The following is a 27006-nucleotide window of genomic DNA, read 5'->3' as shown; positions in this document are numbered from 1 at the left end:
ATGTATTCAATAGCAGTAAGTGTCGGAGCAGCTGCATTGCTCTTTATTCTCTTGGTTTTAATCTGCTACCTTGTAAAGCAGCGAAATCGACAAAATAATGAAGATGGCAAAAGAAGGATTCAGTCCAAAGGTAAGGACGTTCCTTCGTTAAATGCAAGTACGTTTTGCAGGTCATGTGTTTGGTGCTGTATGACTGGGAGAAAGTTAAAATAGGGTGAAGCTACAACATGCAGAGAGTCACTTAAAACAAGTAAAAAGTTAATAAATTTAAAAAAAAGCTACAAATGTACAGATTAACTATGTTTTGTTCAGGGTCTCATTTGCATCGGACCCCATAAAAACAGCTTACAAATGCGCTTCAAAAAATGAAATAAATTCAAACTTAAAGCATTTACTTATTCATTATGTCACATTATATGGACAAACGTTTGTGGACATGTGACTATAATGCTTATGTTTTCCTTTGAAAATCCTATTCCAGATTTAGTCTCTCCTTTGCTGTTAAAATAATCTCCACTCTTCTGGGAAGGCTTTCCACTAGATTTCGGAACAGTCTATGTCTTTATGGAGCTCTCTTTATGCACAGGAGCATTGTCGTGCTGGAACAGGTTTGGGCCTCTTAGTTCCAGAAAGGAAAATCTTAATGCTATGGCATGTAAAGACATCCTATACAACAGTGTACTTTGAACTTTGTTGCAAAAGTTTGCGGAAAACACACATATGGGTGTGATGCAGGTGTTCACAAACTTTTGGCCCTATAGTGTACATGTACCATGAGATAAGATAAGAAATTTAAACACTTTACTTCCTTCCACCAAAGTTAGGCAGCATCTACTGAGTAGAAACAGAAGGTTTTCTGTTTTCAAAAATAATAATAAAATAAAATAAATAAATAAAAATTGTAATGATCTGAATTCATGTCCATTCAGGTCATCACATTATTGTTGTACATGATAGCCAAAAGAGAAAATCTAAAAGAATACATGATTTCAAAAATGTTCAAATACACAAACTGGTGAAAAACTAAATAGATATACTTACGGGCACTGAATTTCTCTTTTATATATTTATTGTCAAAATGTATACAATATATTTAGTCATAACACAAGATACAATATAAACAGAACAAGACTAAATTAACTATTCTAAGTCATGTGCAGCTTTCAACGAGTTAAGGTCAGTTATTTTAAACTGGTCGAATTTTGTAATAGGCTTTTAGTTTTGTTGTTGTTGTTATTGATGTTGTTTTAAACCCAGTCAAAAGTCAGTCCAAATCAAAGAAACATTGCAGAAAAAAAAGTTTGCAAAGAAAATTTAAGAAAAAAAAGAGGTACACATACAGTATTGTGCAAGTCTTAGGCACATATAAAGAAATTCTGTAGACCAAAAATGGCTTTAAAAAAAAAAATGTTTCACAAAAAAAAGAATACTATAAACAGCAGTAAGTCATAATAAATGAAACAAAGTCGGTATGTGGTGTGTACAGAAGAGCGATAGTTCCACTAAGAAATACATATATTTTTTTTAATTTTTGAGAAAAAAACTCAGAATTTTCGAGATTAAAGTCAGAAATTTCGAGAAAAAAAAGTCAAAAATTTCGAGAAACAATCTCAAAACTTTTGAGAAAAAAGTCAAAAATTTCGAGAAAAAAAGTCAAAATGTTCGAGAAAAAAGTCGAAATTTTTGAGAAAGAAGTCAAAATTTTCGCAGAAAAAAGCCAAAAATTTTGAGAAAAAAGTCGAAATTTTCAAGAAAAAAGTAAAAATTTTCGACAAAAGTTTTGAGAAAATAAACTCGAAATTTTCGAGAAAAAAGTCACAAATTTAGGCTACCAGGAAGTACCAGGTCATTCAGAGCTGACGGAGACTTAGTCTGCTACTACTGTGTTTAGTGCTGCTGAAATGGACGACTTAATCAAATGTTATTTCGGGACTGGGTTTGATGACAAAGAGATCCGGGCGGCACGGTGGTGTAGTGATTAGCGCTGTCGCCTCACAGCAAGAAGGTCCGGGTTCGAGCCCCGTGGCCGGCGAGGGCCTTTCTGTGTGGAGTTTGCATGTTCTCCCTGTGTCCGTGTGGGTTTCCTCCGGGTGCTCCGGTTTCCCCCACAGTCCAAAGACATGCAGGTTAGGTTAACTGGTGACTCTAAATTGACCGTAGGTGTGAATGTGAGTGTGAATGGTTGTCTGTGTCTATGTGCAGCCCTGTGATGACCTGGCGACTTGTCCAGGGTGTACCCCGCCTTTCACCCGTAGTCAGCTGGGATAGGCTCCAGCCTGCCTGCGACCCTGTAGAACAGGATAAAGCGGCTACAGATAATGAGATGAGATGAGATGAATTTTGACTTTAATCTAAAAAATTCTGAGTTTTTTTTCTCAGAAGTTTCCAAATAAAATATAAAACCCTGGCCCTATTGCTCTGCCGTAGGGGTGTGAGATGACACTTTGTTTTAAAAAAAAAAAAGTAGTCTCAGGTACAGTTTGATAAGGAAATGAGCTGTAGGTTTTACTGAGCATCTTACAGAACCAGCCAGTTCTTCTGGACACTTTGACTGTCGCACTTGCTTCTTAATGTTGCAGCAAAACCCAGCAGCCTTCATTATGATTTCTTTTTTAATCTGAAAAGTGGCCTCTTATGTAATACTAGCAGGTTACCCGGCATTGCCCGGGTTTTGCAAAATGCTGGGTTGCCCCCAGATTTCTGTGTGAAATTTGGTGAAGATACGTTGAGAAATGGTGATGTTGACCCAAGACAACAAAAATCCAAACATCCACCACCCAGGGGCCCACCAGGGACCCCCTGAGGCCCAAGTATGGAATTTCTGAGTTCTGACAAATTGTGGCTATCTCCTGTACCGACATGCCAAGTTTAGTGAAGATTTGTCGAGAGTTTGTGTTGATAAATGTAACGTGAAAGGCATTGAGGGAGGGGGTGGATGGATGTTGTGCCCCCCAGGGACCTCCCTGGGGCCCGTACATGAATTTTGTTTATATCTGCAAAATTCCAGGTCATCCCCGGACCTACTTGCCAAATTTGGTGAAAATCCGTCGAGAAATGGCAACGTTAACTCAAGACAAACAAACTTTGCCACTTATTATACAGATGCTGCTCAGACACAAACTTTTTTTTTCTGTAACATTTAATTTGTGCTGGAAAATGAACGTTTCGAATGCTAAAATGATTTTGTACTGACTCGATAATGTAGAAGTCATAAAATAGAAGTCTATAACAAAGTTTGTATGAAAAAAACTAGGGGGCCTAAGACTTTTTCACAGTACTGTAGAACAAGGTAGTCCTCAGATTTAGTCAGTCTTTCAGTAGATTTAAATGCAAGAATGGATGGAATAAACTTGCAATAGAATTTCATTTAATATCATCTTCATGAATATTTATAAAGTTTAGCATCAGGGCCTGCTATGCTGTTGATTTTCTTGCTTTATCACACAGATAAAGGCTTTTTTTCCACCTTAAACAATAGATCACTTTACCATCATCTTAGGGAATGTTTACCATAAACAATGCATGCAATTACAAGCACTTAGTATCAAGAGGTCGAGACCACACTACGTTTTTTATCATATCCCTAGCATTGTAACTATATTTCATCTTTCTTTTCTCTAGCCAGTGTGTCCAAACCTCTGCGTTGCCTTTCTGTGCTTTTCCCTCGTTCCCTTGTTCACTCGCTCCCTGGACCTCCCTCTCTTCCCTTCCTGGGAAACATGTTCGAGCTTAGCCAAGATCATTTGCCCATATACCTGACTGGACTGGCTCGTCGATATGGGAATATCTACCGTCTCCGCTGTGGAAGCACCAGTGAATAATTCACTTTTCCTTTCACAATTTCAGCTTCAAAGCTGTAACTACCTATAAGATTCCAAAAGTCAAAATTAAATTGTGCTGGTGATAATTTTTGTTCTGTACCTTTTGGTATGAATTTGTGCAGCGATGGTGATTCTGAACAGTAGCGAGATGATTCGTGAAGCTCTGGTCAAAAAGTGGTCTGACTTTGCAGGAAGACCACATTCATACACAGGTAAGGTCGTCAATACTCTGTGTATAAATGCATATACTGTACGTTTACTGTAAATTGTGCTGAAATGTATACAAACATTTTTTCTATACTGTCTCTCTCTCGCTCTGTGTTTGTTTAGCTGATAAAGTGTCAGGTGGCGGTTACTCCATCTCTCTGGGTGATTACAGTGAGGAGTGGAAGGCCCACAGGCGCCTGGCCCATGGTGCTTTGCAGCGCTGTGTTGCTGAGTCTCTTCACTGTCTGATAGAAGAGCAAGCGCTATACCTCAAACAGGTACAGAATGCAAACATCCATCCATTCTCTGTAACCGCTTTATCCTGTGCAGGGTCGCAGGCAAGCTGGAGCCTATCCCAGCTGACTATGAGCGAGAGGTGGGGTACACCCTGGACAAGTCGCCAGATCATCACAGGGCTGACACATAGAGACACACAACAATTCACACTCACATTCGGTCCATTTAGAGCCATCAATTAGCCTAACCTGCATGCCTTTGGACTGTGGGGGAAACTGGAGCACCTGGAGGAAACCCACGCGGACACGGGGAGAACATGCAAACTCCGCACAGAAAGGCCCTCGCCGGCCACGGGGCTCGAACCCGGACCTTCTTGCTGTGAGGTGACAGTGCTAACCACTACACCACCATGCCACCAGAATGTAAACATTATCGTTATATTCAGATAGTTGAATACAATGTCTAATTTTTTCTTTTTTGGGGGTTGAATTTGTGTATGAACTGATAAATCCGAATCATAAATGAAATAAATAAAGCAACAAACAAACAATCAAACAACAACAATAATAATAATGGGTGGCACGGTGGTGTAGTGGTTAGTACTGTTGTCTCACAGCAAGAAGGTTCTGGGTTCGAGCCCAGCGGCCAACAGGAGCCTTTCTGTGTGGAGTTTGCATGTTCTCCCTGTGTCTGTGTGGGTTTCCTCCGGGTGCTCCGGTTTCCCCTACAGTCCAAAGGCATGCAGGTTCGGGTAATTGGTGGCTCTAAATTGACCGTAGGTGTGAATGGTTGTTTGTCTCTGTGTCAGCCCGGCGATAATCTGGCGACTTGTCCAGGGTGTACCCCGCCTCTCGCCCGTAGTCAGCTGGGATAGGCTCCAGCTTGCCTGCAACCCTGCACAGAATAAGCAGTTACAGATAATGGATGGATGGATGAATAATAGACTTCATTTATACAGCACATTTCATTTAAAAGTCTTTACAGTGTGACGTAAAAAAAAAACAACAGAAAAATATGGAAACATAAGCTTGTCAAAACTAAAACATGATTAATAATTAGCAAATAAACACAAATAATTATACAGTAATTAAAATTGTATAAAATATAAAAGTAATGTGTCAGTAAAAGCATACATGTTAGCAAAACTTGGTGAATGTTCTAGATCTTTGGTGTATAAAAACAAACGGTTGCTTCACTAGTACTAGATATTAAATCATGATTTGGAACCAAGTATACTGTATTAGGCCTTCAGAGCCCGATGAAGGTACAGAATAATTATGAGATTGAAAAACTAGTAATACATAAAAATGTATAATTGATTCTAAAGGAATCTCGGTGGAATGGTTTAACATGATCTCATTTTCTAATGTGTAATATGCTTGATGCTGCATATTGCACAAGTTGTAGTTGGTTGGTGGGTTTGGGTCATTTCTGAACATTTGGGGCACTAAGTGACAACTTATGCAGAGGCCCTTGACCCAAACCAATCATATTATTTTATATGCAAGAATAAAGAGAATCAATACTTCATTAACTTAACATGTCCTAGCCTAACACTCCTCACTCTTATAGACCCTTTTCAGTCACGTGACCTTCGTAAACGCGACCGCCATTTTGGACATGTAGTGGACTTCGGTTCGAATCAGTTTGAATGGGAGGAAGGCGACAAACGAAAAACATAAAAGAAAAAGGAGCGAGATGCAGAAAACACCTTCACTATCCAGCGACATAGGGCATTTACAGGGCGGGCAGAGGGAGAGGTATTTGCAAAAATTGAGGTTAGCAGGCTTAAAGAACGACGTTTACCTGCTTCCACCAGGATTGTTCACTGACGTACGGAAGTACACGAAGCCCTCATCTTTACCTGACTTCGGCCCACATGATCTGTATACCTATGTTGTTAAAAACCCATCGCCATACACAGGTATTGATCTGAAAGCGTATAAGAGTTTGGATGCCTACAAATATTTTGTGTCAGGCTGGGTAACATGCCTACATCAGCGGGTCGTCCCTGGAGCCGGTGGTCGCCATCTTATTACAGCTAAGGTTTGTTCACATTTTCATTTACTTTCGGTCCTCAGGATAAACAAAATGTTATTAAATGTCATTGAAATAACTTCTTATGGCCCTTTTCCACTACCCTTTTTCAGCTCACTTCAGCTCGCTTCAGCTCACTTCAGCCCGACACGGCTCGCGTTTCGACTACCAAAAACCAGCACGACTCAGCTCGCTTCAGCCCTGCTTAGCCCCTAAAACTCGCACCGTTTTGGAGTGGGGCTGAAGCGAGCCAAACCGTGCTGACTGAGGTTGGGGGCGTGAGCAGACACTCCCCTGTGCACTGATTGGTGAGGAGGAGTGTCCTCACATGCCCACACACGCCCCGCGAGCGCGCTGGGATCTGTAAACACCGCAAACCCGGAAGAAGAATAATTATGAATTACGAGAATTTCTGAAGCCTTATGCGCCTCGCCTCATCTATACGCTCTTGCCAGTATCTGTCCGCGTTGTCGGTGACAACAAGCCACAGCACCAAGACCAGCAACACTAACGACTCCATGTCCTCCATGTTTATTGTTTACTATTCGGGTGGTGAGACTACCGCTTAAAAGATCACTGAATCAGTGACATACAGAGCATCGTGGACGAGTTCGCGGAGCGCAAGGCTCGTCGTATGCCCTTCAAATAATGCGCGCAGTAGGCTATTGATGTTTTATTATGAGCCATGTACAGTATGTCGCCGAATGTTTTTTTGTTTGAGTTACATGTTCGTTTGAAGGACTTAATGTACAAAATAACATAGTTGCACCCCGTAGTGTTGAAATTGGTAAACACAGTGCATTCAGTGAGGTTTGCACCGCCCTCCTTTTATTTCTGACTCTTCCTGTCACCACTCTGAGCGCTCATTCGTATGCCCTTCAAATAATGTGCGCAGTATAGGCTATTGATGTTTTATTATGAGCCATGTACAGTATCCTAATGTTTTTTGTTTCTGAGTTACATGTTCGTTTGAAGGACTTGATGTACTAAATAACATAGTTGCACCCGGTAGTGTTGAAATTGGTAAACACTGCAGTTGCGGACATTTTGTAGCCTAAAATGATGTTATGATAAGCTTTAATAAAGGGCCCGGTCATTTGCCCCGCCCCCGGCCCGGCTCTGACTTGTTCCGCCACTGTCACTGATGTCACTGTTTGCGCTGCTTAACGACATCACGTGACGTCCACCCACTTTCGCTAACTCCACCCAATGTGTCCACCCACTTCCAGCCAGCACGGTTCAGCGCGGTTGTAGTCGAAATGCAACTTCAATAGCCCCGCTCAGCTCGACTCGGCACGGCACGGCTCAGCCGCTTTTGTAGTGGAAAAGCGGCATTAGTCTGTTGAGACATGGCCCGTTATAAATTTGCTGTTACCAGGCAATGACCAAGAACTGTATTATTAGGGTCGGTGTCTGTGTTGCAGCAGTGTACTAGCAGCTAGCTGTTAGCACTAGCTAATGTCAACAACATAGTAGCTAGTATGTTACTGTAGCAATGTTTACGTTCAGTCATTTGGATGACTGTTAAAACCTTTCAGTCTCAAGTTTTTCCTTTACTGTATTTACTAGTTTACTGTAATTATGATCCAGCAGCTATTTACACCGGATCCAGTGTAAATAGCTGCCGGAGCCAACGTCCGAGGTTCCAGAGCGCGCTCCGGCTTGCTCCCCCTCAAATTAAGCCCTGTACAGGTAAATAGCTGACGGAGCCAACGCCCGAGGTTCCGTAGCACGCTCCGGAACCTCGGACGTTGGCTCCGGCAGCTATTTACACTGGATCCGGTGTAAATAGCTGCTGGATCATAATTACAGTAAACTAGTAAATACAGTAAAGGAAAAACTTGAGACTGAAAGGTTTTAACAGTCATCCAAATGACTGAACGTTAACATTGCTACAGTAACATACCAGCTACTATGTTGTTGACATTAGCTAGTCAACAATAGCTACTACAGAAGAACAAAGGGGTTACAATAGGTTATTTTAACCTATTTGGTTACACACTCGCCGCCACAGAATGTTAACAGCAATGTAATGCCTTTTCTGGCTAATTTTATTCGTCTTACCTCCAACAAAGTGGTCACTACACAAGCATTGGTATGCCGAGGGCTGCCAATCTTTCCTGTTAATGGCCGCTATCCATCTTCTCTGTCGGGATCCAATAAAATGATCAACCTTGCCTTGTTTGTTGATGGTTACTACATCCAGGTGCACAATAATATAGTGGCATGATGGAAGTCTTGCTGAAAGTAAAAACTTTCTTTGCTGCCGTTCCTCAATGTTGGCTGTGGTAAACTACTGGTAGTACATGTCCAAAATGGCGGCCGCGTTTGTCGTGACGTCACGTGAAAAGGGTCTATAGCTAGACACTAACTCTTTCTCCATTTCAGTTACATCCATCAGCTGAAGCAAGGAATCAGACTCTCTCTATTTGGCATATCACTGCAGGGACATGGCCACTCTGACAGCTTTTTCTTACAGCCATCAAAGTTTCTAGGGAGGAATTACAGTAGTGGTTTCCCATTGACTTCTACTGGATTATTATAGAGGTTTTCTCTTTTCAACCATTCACACCTATGGGCAATTTAGAGTAGACAGTTAACCTAACTGCATGTCTTTGGACTGTGAGGGAAACCGGAGCACCCAGAGGAAACCCATGCAGACACGGGGAGAACATGCAGAAAGGCCCCAGTCAGCCGTGAGGTTCAAACCCAGAACCTTCTTCCTGTGAGGCGACAGTGCTAATCACTGCACCACCATGTCGCCCAGGAAGCAGATAAACAGACTAAATAGAGATCTTATCAGTGTTTCTGCTCTTCTGCTTTTTTCTTTTTGAGTTTTTTCCACCCCAGACAGATATGAATGCTCATGATCACCACTTCTTCAAAATTTTCTGACATTAGTGATGTTATTTGTCTATTTTAGTTACATAAAATTCACAAAATGAAGTAAAGCGCCTTTTTTTGCATATTTATTTTAAAAATCAGCGCTTATGCCACTTATATAAAAAATGGCCCTGGCTGTAATTGTAGCTAGTAATTACATTTGTTTTCTCCAAATAATGAATCCAGTTTTTCACTCTTCAACAGGTGTTACTGGACTATAATGAGAAGCCCATGGACCTGTCTGAAGACTTCACTGTAGCAACCAGTAACATCATTACAATGCTAGCTTTTGGAAAATCTGTTAGTGACAGTGCACTGCCTTTCCTACTATAACAAACGCTTTCATATCAAAACTAATGACAGACTAAATATCAGTCCTTATCAATCCGTCTTTTTCTTCTCCTCAGTATGAGAAGAGCTCAGCACATCTACAGGAGATACATGGCTGTCTGAATAAGATCGTGTCTCTGTGGGGTTCACCATGGATCTCAGCTCTGGACTCGTTCCCTCTGCTCAGAGTAACACATCGTTCCTCACTCAATCCCTAAATCTCATAGTATTCTTGTTTTTATCCCCCGCTGGCCGAAAGGCCCGAAGGGGGATTATGTCGTAGCGATGTCCGTCCGTCCGTCCTGGGAAGGGTGTTCACCTTACAAAATCAATTCCTCTCACAATTTTTGGAGGAATTTCACGAAACTTGGCAGGATTCTTTGCTATATATTGGTAATATGCATACTGTAATTTCGTTCAGTTCAGTCACATTTTACCAGAGTTACAGCGCTTGATTAACAAAATTATAATTTGACAATTTCATGAGAGTGTGTTTTCCTTCTGAAATCAACTCCTCTCACAATTTTTGGAGGAATTTCATGAAACTTGGCAAAAGATATTGTTATATGTCATTAGTATGCATATTGTTATTTTGTTCAATTCGGTTGCATTTTACTAGAGTTGTGGCCCTTAATTAACAACCTTGTACTTTGACAATTTCATGAAGGTGTGCTTGCCTTCTGACATCAACTCCTGTCACAATTTTTGGACGAATTTCTCAAAGCTTGGTAAAAGGCCTTGTTATATGACGGTAATATGCATATTGCGATTTAATTTCATTTGTGAAAATTTTACCAGAGTTTTGACCCTTGATTAAATAACTTGTACTTTGACAAGTTCATGAGGGTGTACATTCTTCTGAAATCAACTCCTCTCACAATCTGTGAAGGAATTTCACCAAACTTGGCAAAAGGCTTTGTTATATGACAGGTATACACATATTGAAATTTCGTTTAATTTAGGCAAATTTTACCAGAGTTATGCCCTTGATTATTAACAAACTTGTACGTACTTTGGCAATTTCATCAAGGTGTGCTTGCTTTCTGAAATCAACTTCCCTCACAATTTTTATCCCCCCACTGGCTGAAAGGCCTGAAGGGGGATTATGTCGTGGTGATTTCCGTCTGTCCGTCCATCCATCCGTCCTTCCCGGGAAGGGTACTCACCTTCTGAAATCAACTCCTCTCACAATTTTTGGAGGAATTTCATGAAATTTGACAGGATTCTTTGTTATATGTCGGTAATATGTATATTGCAATTTCGTTCAATTCAGTCGCATTTTACAAGAGTTATGGCAGAGTTGCCAGCGGGGGATATTGTGCTGTCAGAGCACTCTTGTTTACCTGTGTGGTCAGCTACTGTTCTGATCTTGTTCATAATTTTATCCTTCCAGAAGTTCCCAAATGCTCCCTTTACTCAACTAATGAGAGAGGTAGCTAGAAGAGATGAGCTCATTGGAAGCCACTTAGATGAGGTTAAGGTACAAATATAGTGCTATGGACAAAAGAAAACAGCATTTGGTACTGCAAATCTGTGCAGTGAATATCACATTCTTATATCTTATCTACATTATTCCAGCAAAAGAGAGATAGTAAAGAAGGCCAACAGTTTGCTGCACCCCTTCTACAGTACCTTCAACCACCAGAGGGAAGAGTACCAAAGATGGTAAGCAAGTACAGTATGATAATAGTGAATATTACATTACAGGACATTAACAGGGCATCGTGTCATTTACTGATGGTTGCTGCATTGCTCTGAGTAAACCAGGCATTAGTTTAAAAAGATATTCATCAAATTTATGTGGCAATAAATCCGGATTTGAATGCACAGAATGCCTATGAACAAATTTGCATGTGATTCATGAAATCGTTGTCCATCCATCCATCCATCCATCCATCCATCCATCCATAACCGCTTATCCTACACAGGGTCACAGGCAAGCTGGCACCTATCCCAGCTGACTATGGGCGAAAGGCGGGGTACACCCTGGACAAGTTGCCAGATCATCATAGGGCTGACACATAGAGACAAACAACCATTCACATTCACGGTCAATTTAGAGCTACCAACCAGCCTAACCTGCATGTCTTTGGACTGTGGGGGAAACCGGAGCACCCAGAGGAAGCCCACACAGACATGGGGAAAACATGCAAACTCCACACAGAAAGGCCCCCATCAGCCACTGGGCTCAAACCCAGAACCTTCTTGCTGTGAGACGACAGTGCTAACCACTACACCACCATGCCGCCTGAAACCGTTGTATGAAATCAAAATAAATGGTCATTTAAACACAAATTATAAATCCACTTCAGCTGCCTGGGTGTCAGCTCCTGCTCACTGGTGGTGGTTATGACATTTACAGGACCAGTCAGAAGTTTAGACACCCCTACTCATTCATAGGTTTTTCTGTCTTTTGACTATTTTCTACACTGTAAAACAATACTGAAGACATCAAAACTATGAAATAACATCTGGAACATATATGGAATTATGCAATAAACAAAAGTGTTTAAAAAACCCCAAAATGTTTAATATTTTAGATTTTTCAAAGTATTCACTATTTACCTTGACGCTTTGTACACTTTTGGCATTATCTTAACCAGCTTCATGAGGTAGTCACCTGGAATGCTTTTCAATTAACAGGTGTGCCTCGTCAAAAGTTAACTAGTGCAATTTCTTGCCTTGGTTGGTAAAGAAGGCAACTGGACTTGCTTGAAATTCTTGAAGACGTTTCACCTCTCATCCAAAGGGTTTCTTCAGTTCTGTCTGACGAGTGGGGAGTTCCAGGTATTTATCCTCTAGTGGATCAAAAGCAACCCTAAGGAGAGTCATTGAGGTCACCTGGGTCATTGAGTCATCCTGTAGGTGTAGGTCTCTGGTGGCCGGGTGTGAACGGTGTTAGCAGCCTCGAGGGTCGTGAGGGTGATCTATGGGTCATTGGCTCTCTCTGACATCATGCGAGTCTTTGAAGTCAGCTGAGTTTTGGTGTGGATGTGTATTCAGTTTTCTGGGAAGTGTGCCAAGGACTGCATTGTAGGTGGCTGATAAGTGGTGTCTCAGACCACCTCCTCTGTACACCAAGACTCAGCTGACTTCAATGACTCACATGATGGCAGAGAGAGCCAACAACCCACAGATCACCCTAACGACCCTCGAGGCTGCTAACACCGTTCACACCCAGCCCTCAGTGACCTACACCTACAGGATGACTCAACGACCCAGGTGACCTCAATGACTGTCCTCAGGGTTGCTTTTGGTCCACGAGAGGATAAATACCTGGAACTCCCCACTAGTCAGACAGAACTGAAGAAGCCTTTCGGATGAGAGGTGAAACGACTTCAAGAATTTCAAGCAAGTCCAGTTGCTTTCTTTACCAACCACAGTTTACTATGACCTGGATGACTGAGAACCTTCACAGACATATTTCTTGCCTTCTTAATGTGTTTGAGATCAAACAGTAAATGGTAAATAATAAAACTACAGTAAATAGCCCTGTTCCACAATTGTAGTAATCCATATTATGTCAAAAATCGCTCAAGTAAGTAAAGAGAAATTACATCCATCATTACAACCCCGATTCCAAAAAAAGTTGGGACAAAGTACAAATTGTAAATAAAAACGGAATGCAATGATGTGGAAGTTTCAAAATTCCATATTTTATTCAGAACAGAACATAGATGACATATCAAATGTTTAAACTGAGAAAATGTATCATTTAAAGAGAAAAATTAGGTGATTTTAAATTTCATGACAACAACACATCTCAAAAAAGTTGGGACAAGGCCATGTTTACCACTGTGAGACATCCCCTTTTCTCTTTACAACAGTTTGTAAATGTCTGGGGACTGAGGAGACAAGTTGCTCAAGTTTAGGGATAGGAATGTTAACCCATTCTTGTCTAATATAGGATTCTAGTTGCTCAACTGTCTTAGGTCTTTTTTGTCGTATCTTCCGTTTTATGATGCGCCAAATGTTTTCTATGGGGGAAAGATCTGGACTGCAGGCTGGCCAGTTCAGTACCCGGACCCTTCTTCTATGCAGCCATGATGCTGTAATTGATGCAGTATGTGGTTTGGCATTGTCATGTTGGAAAATGCAAGGTCTTCCCTGAAAGAGATGTCGTCTGGATGGGAGCATATGTTGTTCTAGAACAGGGGTGTCCAAACTGATCCATAAAGGGCTGTGTGGCTGCAGGTTTTCATTCCAGCCATGCAGCAGCACACCTGACTTGGCTCATTCAATCAACTGAACTGTCTTCACACGGTCAAATACTTGCAGCCACACCCACCCTTGATTAAAGGGTGGGTGTGTCAGTTGATTGAATAAGCCAAATCAGGTGTGCTGCTGCATGGCTGGAATGAAAACCTGCAGCCACACGGCCCTTTATGGATCAGTTTGGACACCCCTGCTCTAGAACCTGGATATACCTTTCAGCATTGATGGTGTCTTTCCAGATGTGTAAGCTGCCCATGCCACACGCACTAATGCAACCCCATACCATCAGAGATGCAGGCTTCTGAATTGAGCGCTGATAACAACTTGGGTCGTCCTTCTCCCCTTAGTCCGAATGACACGGCGTCCCTGATTTCCATAAAGAACTTCAAATTTTGATTCGTCTGACCACAGAACAGTTTTCCGCTTTGCCACAGTCCATTTTAAATGAGCCTTGGCCCAGAGAAGACGTCTGCGCTTCTGGATCATGTTTAGATACGGCTTCTTCTTTGAACTACAGAGTTTTAGCTGGCAATGGCAGATGGCACGGTGAACTGTGTTCACAGATAATGTTCTGTGGAAATATTCCTGAGCCCATTTTGTGATTTCCAATACAGAAGCATGCCTGTATGTGATGCAGTGCCGTCTAAGGGCCCGAAGATCACGGGCACCCAGTATGGTTTTCCGGCCTTGACCCTTACGCACAGAGATTCTTCCAGGTTCTCTGAATCTTTTGATGATATTATGCACTGTAGATGATGATATGTTCAAACTCTTTGCAATTTTACACTGTCAAACTCCTTTCTGATATTGCTCCACTATTTGTCAGCGCAGAATTAGGGGGATTGGTGATCCTCTTCCCATCTTTACTTCTGAGAGCCGCTGCCACTCCAAGATGTTCTTTTTATACCCAGTCATGTTAATGACCTATTGCCAATTGACCTAATGAGTTGCAATTTGGTCCTCCAGCTGTTCCTTTTTTGTACCTTTAACTTTTCCAGCCTCTTATTGCCCCTGTCCCAACTTTTTTGAGATGTGTTGCTGTCATGAAATTTCAAATGAGCCAATATTTGGCATGAAATTTCAAAATGTCTCACTTTCGACATTGGATATGTTGTCTATGTTCTATTGTGAATACAATATCAGTTTTTAAGATTTGTAAATTATTGCATTCCGTTTTTATTTACAATTTGTACTTTGTCCCAACTTTTTTGGAATCGGGGTTGTACTTTAAGACATAAAGTCTCTTTTAATTAATTAATTTACATAAATCACACCCTAATTTATATAATTTGGAAGCATTTTTTAAGTATATTGCTAAAATTCAAATGGAAACGTAATATGTAAAATGAACTCCTTTATTTGAATTTAAAATTCACAGCTGTATGTAGTTTTCAGCTAGAAAGAGTTCAATTTCAGCCTGAAAACAGAAAAAATCTTGCTGTAAAAATCTCAAAATTGACATGTAAAAAAAAGAAACAGTGCATCTCAAGCTTGTTGTAACATAATCTCGCTCCTTGTTCGCTGATTCTCTTGGAAAAAACATTCTGCTTAGCACTTTCAGTTGTCCACATGTCAGCAAGTCATCACACAGCGTGCTCAGTGAACATTTGTTTTGCAGTCATATTTTAACAATGCACAATGTTGATTAATAAGAGCGGTCTGTGATTTGTATTTCTTCATAATTCAGGTTTCCTCATTCTTTCTTCTTCCTCTCCTATAGACTCTGACAGACAGCCATATACACATGACTACAGTGGACTTGATCATAGGGGGAACAGAAACAACTGCTGCCTGGCTCAGCTGGGCCATTGCTTTCCTCTTACATAGACCAGAGGTAATAATATAAAATACTGAAAGAAATTTTACTCCAAGGCATACAAAGCAGCATTGGGTTCAAATGATTGCTAACTTACACTTACCAGTCAAATATATCCTCTTGAGAACCAACCCATAGACTTGTGTCCTCTGTAGTTGATATTTGGTTTACGTGCACACCCTCTTACTCTTTCAAGCGATTCACTTGAATCCTGGTGTCTTGTAAAGAGTACATCCTGGGCTTTCCAATGATATATCATGTTACTAGGAGGGTTGCTGGGAAATTCCTAGTAAGGAAATCACAACAAAAGAGAAATTGAGAGACGCATTTTTTTCTTGGTTCCCAGGAGGATATTATATTTTTCCCCTCTAATATTAGTGCGGTCTCCCGTAAAGAATAAAAACAAATCATTCTTTGTCTATTCCTGTCTGTGTCTTTTCTCCTTTATTCTTGCTGCTTGCATTTGATTTCACTGCAGGTTCAGACGAGAGTGTATGAAGAGATAAATAGCGTGCTGAAGGGTCAGTATCCTCACTACAGCGACAGACACAGACTGCCCTATCTGTGTGCAGTGATTAATGAGGTGTTGAGATTGAGACCTGTGGCTCCACTTGCTGTGCCACACAAAGCCATCAGAGACAGCAGGTAACTGTAGTGGCTCTACAATAGAACAAACTGTCAGAGGATTTAAATACAGATGAAGGCTTGGACTTGGACATATATGACTTACAACTCATATTAGATAATGTCACAGTGGTGTAACGAGAGCAATGCAGCCTTGGGACAGTTTGGTTTGCATTTTATACTAGGTTTTGCATGGTACTTATATTACATGCAGAGTAATATCAGTTATTATTCTATCCACATTCACTGGATATGAGCAATCATGCGCTCTGATTGGCTACTCTACTACTAGGATATCAGCTTGTATACAGTGGTGCTTGAAAGTTTGTGAACCCTTTAGAATTTTCTATATTTCTGCATAAATATGACCTAAAACATCATCAGGTTTTCACACAAGTCAAAAAGTATACTTAAGTACAGCCCCGATTCCAAAAAAGTTGGGACAAAGTACAAATTGTAAATAAAAATGGAATGCAATAATTTACAAATCTCAAAAACTGATATTGTATTCATAATAGAACATAGACAACATATCAAATGTCAAAAGTGAGACATTTTGAAATTTCATGCCAAATATTGGCTCATTTGAAATTTCATGACAGCAACACATCTCAAAAAAGTTGGGACAGGGGCAATAAGAGGCTGGAAAAGTTAAAGGTACAAAAAAGGAACAGCTGGAGGACCAAATTGCAACTCATTAGGTCACCTGGCAATAGGTCATTAACATGACTGGGTATAAAAAGAGCATCTTGGAGTGGCAGCGGCTCTCAGAAGTAAAGATGGGAAGAGGATCACCAATCCCCCTAATTCTGCGCCGACAAATAGTGGAGCAATATCAGAAAGGAGTTCGACAGTGTAACATTGCAAAGAGTTTGAACATATCATCATCTACAGTGCATACTATCATCAAAAGATTCAGAGAATCTGGAAGAATCTCTGTGCGTAAGGGTCAAGGCCGGAAAACCATACTGGGTGCCCGTGATCTTCGGGCCCTTAGACGGCACTGCATCACATACAGGCAGGCTTCTGTATTGGAAATCACAAAATGGGCTCAGGAATATTTCCAGAGAACATTATCTGTGAACACAATTCACCGTGCCATCCGCCATTGCCAGCTAAAACTCTACAGTTCAAAGAAGAAGCCGTATCTAAACATGATCCAGAAGCGCAGACGTCTTCTCTGGGCCAAGGCTCATTTAAAATGGACTGTGGCAAAGTGGAAAACTGTTCTGTGGTCAGACGAATCAAAATTTGAAGTTCTTTATGGAAATCAGGGACGCCGTGTCATTCGGACTAAAGAGGAGAAGGACGACCCAAGTTGTTATCAGCGTTCAGTTCAGAAGCCTGCATCTCTGATGGTATGGGGTTGCATTAGTGCGTGTGGCATGGGCAGCTTACACATCTGGAAAGACCCCATCAATGCTGAAAGGTATATCCAGGTTCTAGAGCAACATATGCTCCCATCCAGACGACGTCTCTTTCAGGGAAGACCTTGCATTTTCCAACATGACAATGCCAAACCACATACTGCATCAATTACAGCATCATGGCTGCGTAGAAGAAGGGTCCGGGTACTGAACTGGCCAGCCTGCATTCCAGATCTTTCACCCATAGAAAACATTTGGCGCATCATAAAACGGAAGATACGACAAAAAAAGACCTAAGACAGTTGAGCAACTAGAATCCTACATTAGACAAGAATGGGTTAACATTCCTATCCCTAAACTTGAACAACTTGTCTCCTCAGTCCCCTGACGTTTACAGACTGTTGTAAAGAGAAAAGGGGATGTCTCACAGTGGTAAACATGGCCTTGTCCCAACTTTTTTGAGATGTTGTGTTGTCATGAAATTTAAAATCACCTAATTTTTCTCTTTAAATGATACATTTTCTCAGTTTAAACATTTGATATGTCATCTATGTTCTATTCTGAATAAAATATGGAATTTTGAAACTTCCACATCATTGCGTTCCGTTTTTATTTACAATTTGTACTTTGTCCCAACTTTTTTGGAATCGGGGTTGTACAGTACTCAAGTAAATGCACTTCGTTACTGTCCACCTCTGCAAAGTATGATCTAGGAATGTAGACCTCTGCTGCCTAAAAGATTCTGCCTCACACATTGATCCAGGAGAGTTTTATGGGGGCTCGTCTGAGATAAATAAGTTTATTGGGGATGGACTTGGCTCATGTGTTTGGGGTCTTTATTTTGCTGTAAAGCTGCTTTGTGACAATGTCTATTGTTAAAAGTGCGATAGCCGTACCATTGCAAGACCTCAAACTTAAAGATGAGGAAAGTCCAGTGTGAGCGAGCATGCATCAGGTCCTTTCAGGATCTAAGCGGGCATTGATAGACACATATGTTTGGCATGCTTGAAACTGGTACAATCTGTTCTGATTGCTACTTGTTTTGGTTAGTTAAATCCTTGAGATTTATCTTTGCTCATGCATTCTGCTCTCTGCTTAATGAAGGTTATGTTGACCAGTAATGTCTTTCTTCTTTTCATAAGACTATGATCCTGATGGGTGATGTAATGGTATATAATGTCTGTCTTCTTTGATACAATAGTGTAGTCTAAGCCAGCGATGTAATGCTTCATCACCCATTTACATTATACAGTGGTGCTTGAAAGTTTGTAAACCCTTTAGAATTTTCTATATTTCTGCATAAATATGACCTGAAACATCATCAGATTTTCACACAAGTCCTAAAAGTAGATAAAGAGAACCCAGTTAAACAAATGAGACAAAAATATTATTCTTGATCATTTATTTTTTGAGGAAAATTATCCAATATTACATATCTGTGAGTGGCGAAAGTATGTGAACCTTTGCTTTCAGTATCTGCTGTGACCCCCTTGTGCAGCAATAACTGCAACTAAACGTTTCCAGTAACTGTTGTTCAGTCCTGTACACTGGCCATGGCCCTCGTGCCCTCTCAATTTGGCCTTGTGCCCTTGGAAAAAAATATTTGCCGTAAGGCCACAGTGGCCTTGATGCCCTGCGGTTTTGTAGTCTGCCTCGTGACTGCCAATAGGCTTTAACATCACCTGCGTCTATTGAGAAAAAAATACATCTTTTGATGACATTCTGGATTCTTATTGGGCAACTCATCACTGGCGGATCGGCCTTGAGCCTGGCATGAACCGCTCCAACGTGCTATAATGACACCAATCTATCACCAGCCAACCAGGAGACTTAATCAAACGCATCCCCCGCCCACTTGTGTCCGCGTCTGAGACGTTGAATTTTCACAGAAGGAGGGAAGAAGTTGACTGAGGTAAGACTGTGTGATAAATTAACGAACGAATAAGACAGGAATTTCAACATATAGGGCTTAAGTTTGTTACCGTTAAATAAGCATTGCTTGTACAGTAACGTTATGACGTTACAACATTGACCCACTTTTAACGTGCCGGGTACCGACTGTAGCTGCTAACATGCTAATTAGCTTTCTGTCAAGTTTTTCCTTTGTCGAGCTTTAAGCATAAGGTCATGGATGTTACTACTGCTTGTTCCTGCTGTAATATGATACGTGATATGTGCTGTTGTCTGTTCATAGCCACTTTTTTAATCTATGCAGTTAGCATTGTTTTGTTACTCGTATTGTATGTTTCTTTTTGCTGTTTAACCGAAGTGTAACTGCTGCCATCTTGACGAGATCACCATCGCAAGAGATTTTCTCATTGTTTTTGGCATCATTACAACATTAACATTTACTTTTATTCATTTTCATATACATTCTAGTATAAGTTCCATTTACAGTCAAACATTTTGATGTACTCCAGGCTCAATTTTGATTAATCAAAAATCTGCGTAGTAGTACAGTCTGAAGATGCTCTTGCACATTCGGGGTCAATTGAACAAAAATTATGGGAGGATATAGGTTTAATAAGTTTTACAATTTTTGAAGTGAGTGATGGATTGATAAGTTTAGATGTGTTCAATGTTTTCTTATCTTCAGACATAATAGTGTAGGAGATGTTTCTTTACCTGCTTGATAGTTTCGACTGATACTCCAATCTTCCTCAGAAGAGTCATTAGTCTCGTCTCGTCTCGTCTTTGGGAGGCAGCAGTCTGAGCATGGAAGCCAAACTTCCCTCTCCCCAGACACCTCAACCAGCACCTCGGGAAGAACACCGAGGCGTTCCCAGGCCAGCCGAGAGACATACTGTAGTCCCTCCAGTGTGTCCTGGGTCTTCCCCAGGGCCTCCTCCCAGGGGGACATGCCTGGAACACCTCCCCAGGGAGGCGTCCAGGAGGCATCCGAAAGAGATGCCCGAGCCACCTCAGCTGATTCCTCTCGATGTGGAGGAGCAGCGGCTCTACTCCGAGCTCCTCCCGAGTGACTGTGCTTCTCACCCTATCTCTAAGGGAGCGCCCAGCCACCCTGCGAAGGAAACTCATTTCGGCCGCTTGTATCTTGTTCTTTCGGTCATTACCCAAAGCTCATGACCATAGGTGAGAGTCGGAACGTAGATCGACCGGTAAATTGAGAGCTTCGCCTTTTGGTTCAGCTCCTTCTTCACCACAACGGACCGGTAAAGCGACTGCATCACTGCGGAGGCTGCACCGGTCCGCCTGTCAATCTCACGCTCTATCCTTCCCTCACTCATGAACAAGATCCTGAGATACTAAAACTCCTCCACTTGAGGCAGGACTTCTCCACCAACCTGGAGTTGGTGAGTCATTAGTCCTTAAATTAAATTCATGATAGACGTGAACTTAAAATCATTGTTTTATTTTATGGCCTTGGTGCCCTGGCTTTTGGCCTTCGTGCCCTCAAAAAATTGACAGCACAAAAGGCCAAGTAGCCTTGCCCCTAAAATGACGAAATTCCATTCCTGGTAAGAATGTATCTTTTTTTTATTTTTCAAGAATTATTATTATCGCATTTTTCACAAATTGCTCACCGGTTTGTTTACATTCTAAGCGGAAATGATTTTGTCGGATGTTTTAAATAAAGTTTTTATTTATCGAATGTGCAAAAAATGGTCTGTTTCTCAAAATCCAGTGAATGTGGATAGAATAAAACAGTTATTTGGTGCTACTTGCCTCGTCGGCTATCAGCACATGTACGACTCGATTTCGTGAATAACTTAATTATCTAGTCCTACCTATTGTAGAAATTGTGTATTAATAGAAAAGGTTGATTTTATTGAATGCTCGCTAAAATGTGTGCAAACACTCATGTTGAAAGATGACAAACGGATAATGACTTTGTTCCACCTGGGTGGTCATGACTATTTTTATACACAAATGTTTAAAAGAAAAATGGCTGGATGAAATGGCTGGATGAACACAGGAAACAGGATATCTCCCTTCACATACACTATATGCCCAAAATTATGTGGACACCTGACCATCACAGCCCACCCCATACTGTTGCTACAAAGTTGGAAGCTCACATGTCTTTGTGTCTTTGTATGCTGTAGCATTAACATTTCCTTTCACTGAATCTATGGGGTCTAGCCCAAACCTGTTCTAGCATGGCAATGCTGCTGTGCACAAATCAAGGTCCATGAAGACATGCTTGCCAAGGTTAGAGTGGAAGAACTCGAGTGATTTGCATAGAGCCCTGACCTTAACCTCCCTGAACACCTTTGGGATGAATTGGAACAATGATTATACCCCAAGCCTCCTCGACCAACATCGGTCCCTAACCTCACTCATGCTCTTGTGGCTGAATGAGCAAATCCTCTCAGCAACACTCCAAAATCTAGTGAAAAGCCTTCCCAGAAGAGTGGAGAGTGTTATCGCAGGAAAGAGGGGATGGTTTTGGAATGATACGTATATTCAAGAAGTATATAGGGGTATAATGGTCAGGTGTCCACATACTTTCAGCCGTATGTAAAATGTATTTGCTTTTAACTAGACATATAATACACACATACCCGTACAAGATGGATGCCTGAAATTGTTTGGAGCATCAATTGTGTATGTCTTCAGAAATGAATTCTACACATGATGCAATAACGACATTAATACTAAGGGCAATATAGCATTGAGTGATCGCTTTTTAATAACCCAGGCGTTTAAAAAAAACCTCAGGTATGTATGTGAACAAAAGATGCTTGTCTTGCTACTGCTTATGCACGTGTACACAAAATCATTATAACAGCAAATGGGAGACTAAATCTGGAATGGGACGTTCAAAAAGCACATGGTTGTGATTGGTCAGGTGGCCAAAGAGTGCTTGTCTCTTAAAGACACATTAAGAAAGGCTTGTTAACAATCCAATAGACGTTAGTTGGCTGACATAACATAGTTAGAGTAAATTATCAGTACATTTCAGTATAGTTCAAATAAAATAAAATAAAATGCCAAGTTTTGTTTTGTCAGCTTCTCTGACATTATCCATTGCCACAGTAGGATTTTATAGTTTCCTAGACTTAAGAACTATATCTAGGACTTAAAGCTCGACTCCTACTATAGACCCTTTTCAGTCACGTGACCTTCGTAAACGCGACCGCCATTTTGGACATGTAGTGGACTTCAGCTCGAATCAGTTTGAATGCGAGGAAGGCGACAAAGGGAGAACATAAAAGAAAAAGGAGCGAGATGCAGAAAACACCTTCACTATCCAGCGACGTAGGGCATTTACAGGGCGAGCAGAGGGAGAGGTATTTGCAAAAATTGAGGTTAGCAGGCTTAGAGAACGACGTTTACCTGCTTCCACCAGGATTGTTCACTGACGTACGGAAGTACACAAAGCCCTCATCTTTACCTGACTTCGGCCCACATGATCTGTATACCTATGTCATTAAAAACCCATCGCCATACACATACACGCCAACGTCCGAGGTTCCGGAGCGCGCTCCGGCTTGCTCCAGGAGTGCTCCGGCCGAGGTTCCGGAGCACGCTGCTTAATTTGAGGGCAACCTCGGCCGGAGTGTGCTCCGGAACCTCGGCCGGAGCACTCCGGGAGCAAGCCGGCACGCGCTGGTTAATTTGAGGGCAACCTCGGCCGGAGTGTGCTCCGGAACCTCGGCCGGAGCACTCCGGGGGCAAGCCGGCGCGCGCTGCTTAATTTGAGGGGAACTTCGGCCGGAGCACTCCGGGAGCAAGCCGGCGCGCGCTGCTTAATTTGAGGGAGAGCAAGCCGGCGCACGCTGCTTAATTTGAGGGAGAGCAAGCCGGCGCACGCTGCTTAATTTGAGGGAGAGCAAGCCGGAGCGCGCCGGAACCTCGGACGTTGGCTCCGGCAGCTATTTATACTGGATCCGGTGTAAATAGCTGCCGGATCATAATTACAGTAAACTAGTAAATACAGTAAAGGAAAAACTTGAGACTGAAAGGTTTTAACAGTCATCCAAATGACTGAACGTAAACATTGCTACAGTAACATACCAGCTACTTGTTGACATTAGCTAGTCAACAATAGCTACTACAGAAGAACAAAGAGGTTACAATGGGTTATTTTAGCCTATTTGGTTACACACTCGCCGCCACAGAATGTTAACACCAATGTAATGCCTTTTCTGGCTAATTTTATTCGTCTTGCCTCCAACAAAGTGGTCACTACACAAGCGTTGGTATGCCACTATCCATCTTCTCCATCGGTCAGCATCTACCGGGATCCGATAAAATGATAACCCTTGCCTTGTTTGTTGATGGTTACTACATCCAGGTGCACAACAATATAGTGGCATGATGGAAGTCTTGCTGAAAATAAACACTTTCTTTGCTGCCGTTCCTCAATGTTGGCTGTGGTAAACTACTGGTAGTACACGTCCAAAATGGCGGCCGCGTTTGTCATGATGTCACGTGAAAAGGGTCCATACTACCCAGGGCTCTAGACTCAATTTGGACTCATCAAGGATAACACCTGACAAGGCTAGATTTAGAAACTAACACACAAAAGAAAAAAAAAAACTCTTGCATTTTTCAAACAACTTATCATTTCTTTATAAACAGTACATAAAGGGTCATTTCGAGCGATAAGCAGTATAATACAGTGGATATAAAAAGTGTACACACCCCGTTAAAATGATAGATTTTTCTGATGTAAAAAACTGAGACCACGATAAATAATTTCAAAACTTTTCCCACCTTTAATGTGACCTATAACCTGTACAATTCAATTGAAAAACAAACAAATCTGTTAGAGGGGAAAACATAAAAAATAAAAAATGTACAATAAGCTGGTTGCATAAGTGTGCACACCCTTAAACTAATACTTTGTTGAAGCACCTTTTGATTTAATTACAGCATTCAGTCTTTTTGGGTTCACACCTGCCATCAATTAAAATGACTCAGATTCACCCCAAATAAAGTTCAGACATTTACTCATGATGCCCCTTTTCCACCAAAGCAGTTCCAGGGCTGGTTCGGGGCCAGTGCTTAGATTGGAACCGGGTTTTCTGTTTCCACTGAACAAAGAACTGTCTCTGGGCCAGAAAAAAACGGTTCCAGGCTAGCACCAACTCTTTGCTGGGCCAGAGGAAAGAACCGCTTAAGTCAGTGGGGGGGCGGAGTTGTTAAGACCAACAACAATCGCAAGACCGTGAAAGGTCGCCATTTTTAAGCGATGAGAAGCAGCAGCTGTACAAATGAGAAGTCATCCATTATTATTGTTGTTGTTGCTGCTTCTTCTCCATGTTGTTGTTGCTTCGATGTTCGCGCCAAGGTTTATGCAAATGCAGCGACGTAACTGACGTATACAACGACATAATAACATGGCTCCCCTTAGCACCGCGAGCTATGGAAAAGCAAACTGGTTCTCAGCTGGCTCGCAAGTTGAACGAGTTGTGAACCAGCACCAGCACTGGCCCCGAACCAGCCCTGGAACTGATTTGGTGGAAAAGGGGTATCAGTTGCATCCTCCAGCAAAAGCCAGGGTTCACAGAGAGCTTACAAAGCATCACAGGGATCTCATTGTTGAAAGGTATCAGGCAGGAGAAGGGTACAAAAACATTTCCACAGCATTAGATAAACCATGGAGCACAGTGAAGACAGTCATCAGGAAGTGGAGAAAATATGAGACAACAGTGACATTACCGAGAAGTGGACGTCCCTCCAAAATTGATGAAAAGCCAAGACAAAAACTGGTCAGGGAGGCTGCCGAGAGGCCGACAGCAACACTGAAGGAGCTGCAGGGATTTCTGGCAAGTACTGGTTGTGTACTACGTGTGACAACAATTTCCCGTATTCTCCATATGTCTGGACTATGAGGTAGGGTCGAAGAAAAACATCCAGGCCCAGCTAAATTTTGCAAAAAAAAATAAAAAAAATGCATCAACTCTCCCAAAAGCATGTGGGAAAATGTGTTATGGTCTGCTGAAACTGAGGTTGAACTTTTTGGCCACAATTCCAAAAGGTATGTTTGGTGTAAAAACAACACTGCACATCACCAAAAGAACACCATACCCACAGTGAAGCATGGTGGTGGCAGCATCATGTTTTGGGCTTGTTTTTCTTCAGCTGGAACAGGGGCTTTAGTCAAGGTGGAGAGACTTGCGGTATGAACAGTTCTAAATGCCAGTCAATTTTGGCCCAAAACCTTCAGGTGTCTGCTAGAAAGCTGAAGATGAAGAGGAATTTCATCTTTCAGCATGACAGTGACCCCGAAAATGTTTTGGAATGGCCCAGCCAGAGCCCAGACCTAAATCCAATTGAAAATCTGTGGGGTGACCTGAAGAGGGCTGTGCACAAGAGATGCCCTCGCAATCTGACAGATTTGGAACGCTTTTGCAAGGAAGAGTGGGCAAATATTGCCAAGTCTAGATGTGGCAGGCTGATAGACTCCGACCCAAAAAGACTGAATGTTGTAATTCAATCAAAAGGTGCTTCAACAAAATATTAGTTTAAGGGTGTGCACACTTATGCAACCAGTTTATTGTACGGGTTTTTTTTTTTTTATGTTTTTCCCCCTAACATATTTGTTTGTTTTTCAATTGAATTGTACAGGTTATAGGTCACATTAAAGGTGGGAAAAGTTTTGAAATTATTTATCATGGTCTCAGTTTTTTTACATCAGAAAAACCTATCATTTTAACGGGGTGTGTGCACTTTTTATATCCACTGTACATTTGAGAGATATGATTGCAATGTTGTGTAGGATGTTGTACGTTTATGACATGTGACTGTCCCTCCTTCAGCATTGCAGGATACTTCATCCCTAAAAACACCATTGTTATCCCCAATTTATTTGGAGCTCATCATGATCCAGAGGTTTGGCCTGACCCAAACAGCTTCAGACCAGGTAAATTAACAGCTAATCTCCTATTTGATAGCATATTATACCTCAGGGAAGACACAAAACAGGGCTTCATAATGTTGATAGGGCACGTTCTTCATTTCAGAGCGCTTTTTGGAGGGAGATGGGAGCTGTCTCCGGGCCCTAATACCTTTTGGAGGGGGTGCTCGGCTATGCCTTGGGGAGTCTGTAGCCAAAATGGAGATGTTCCTTTTCACTGGCTATCTGCTACGGGACTTTCAGTTTCTTCCTGCCAGCCCTGAGGAACCACTGCCTGACCTGCGTGGTGTGGCTAGTGTGGTCCTAAAAGCCAAGCCCTACAGAGTTATAGCCCGTCCTCGAGCCTAATAAATCACTGTAGTGAATCTACATTGTAGTTTGTTCATGGATTTGTGTAGCTCAAACAAGCTTATAATGTAGGACAGTATTTGTTTATTCTGCACAAACTCTCAAAATAGACATTTGCTTCCCTTTAATGAAAAACATCATATGTTTCAAGGAAGTGCATTTTTTCATGACAGTGAGATGTTTTTCTGCTGAAACCCTTGTTGTTAGTGTGAAGGTGAAACTAGTTTGAGTTTTAAACTTTAGAGCTGGTGCAAAATGGCAGCTTCTACATTCTTCTAAATCACATAAAAT

The 27006-nt window shown here is 41.6% G+C and overlaps 1 protein-coding gene across 1 annotated transcript; it reads left to right on the top strand.

The window, feature by feature from the left end:
- On the top strand, nt 1–26715 carry LOC132886000 (steroid 21-hydroxylase). Its single transcript, XM_060920538.1, has 12 exons — nt 1–130; nt 3622–3813; nt 3944–4033; nt 4152–4306; nt 9390–9485; nt 9593–9703; nt 10909–10995; nt 11094–11180; nt 15451–15564; nt 16025–16191; nt 26270–26373; nt 26474–26715. The coding sequence occupies exons 1-12, from the start codon at nt 1–3 to the stop codon at nt 26713–26715; spliced, it is 1575 nt and encodes a 524-aa protein (XP_060776521.1).
- The last annotated feature ends 291 nt before the right edge of the window (nt 26716–27006 follow it).

The sequence above is a fragment of the Neoarius graeffei genome, chromosome 5 (assembly GCF_027579695.1).
Source record: "Neoarius graeffei isolate fNeoGra1 chromosome 5, fNeoGra1.pri, whole genome shotgun sequence".
NCBI lineage: Eukaryota > Metazoa > Chordata > Actinopteri > Siluriformes > Ariidae > Neoarius > Neoarius graeffei.
The sequence above is the reverse complement of the archived record's forward strand: the minus strand, read 5'-3'. Positions and strand labels throughout refer to the sequence as shown.